Here is a 797-nt window from a genome sequence, read left to right on the forward strand (position 1 = left end):
TGGAAGCGCGGAGTCCTAACCACTGGACCGCCAGAAAAGTCCCTTGTGTGTTATTTTAAGGCAGACGTTTGTTCCAGTATCACCTCGTAGTCTGTTCCTCGACAAGGTAGTTAACGGGGAAGCGACTTGGTCCGTCAGGACTTTCCGTCTGGGAGCAACTTCCAACGCCCCCAGGTGGTTCAAGCAGTGCGCAGCCCAAATCTACTGAACTAGGGCATACCATTAGAAATCTGATAGAACGAAAGGCCTTTTCTAACCATATAACCTATGTTTATAAGGCCTCTTCTCTTTCACTTCCTAACCTCGAATTCTATCAGATCAAGTGAGAAACAGGACTATAATCAGGACGGACCGGGTAGGCTCAGCTTCCGCCCCCATCCCGATCGCGGCGTTGATACTTCCTCTCCTCAATTCCCTCTCAATAATGGTACCGTCCACGGAGGGGGGAACGAGAAGGGATTCTGAAGTCCTCCGAGTTCGGAGGGCGGTCCTAGCACGGAGTCACCCCTCGAGTCGCGGCGCTGTCGTACCGCCCACTGTCCTCTGATTGGCTGCCGAGGCCCCGCAGTCGAGCCCAGCGCGCCGCGCCGCCCTCAGTACAGCTCCGGCCGCCGTGCCGCCTGGCGCTCGTATACCTTGTTCTCTGCGGGCTGTGGGGGCTTCGCGCCGCGGCCGTTAGTCATGTCGGGTAGGTGACTTCTTCAGCGAGCAGCGGCAGCGGCGAGAAGGGGCCCGGCGGGGTTGGGCCGTCTTCCCGCCCACCGGAGGGCCCCGAGGGAAGCCTCCGGCCCTGAGGG

At 59.2% G+C, this 797-nt stretch overlaps 1 protein-coding gene across 1 annotated transcript in view; it reads left to right on the forward strand.

The window, feature by feature from the left end:
- The first annotated feature begins 569 nt into the window (after positions 1-569).
- The window catches only part of TAF15 (TAF15 RNA polymerase II, TATA box binding protein (TBP)-associated factor, 68kDa), a 30,013-nt gene continuing 29,785 nt past the window's right edge, over positions 570-797 (forward strand). Inside the window, exon 1 of the mRNA XM_010861511.1 lies at positions 570-688. Within this exon, the coding sequence (XP_010859813.1) occupies positions 682-688 (7 nt within the window). The 5' untranslated portion in view covers positions 570-681. The remainder of the gene's footprint in view (positions 689-797) is intronic.

The sequence above is a fragment of the Bison bison genome, unplaced genomic scaffold, assembly GCF_000754665.1.
Source record: "Bison bison bison isolate TAMUID 2011002044 unplaced genomic scaffold, Bison_UMD1.0 scf7180017864472, whole genome shotgun sequence".
NCBI lineage: Eukaryota > Metazoa > Chordata > Mammalia > Artiodactyla > Bovidae > Bison > Bison bison.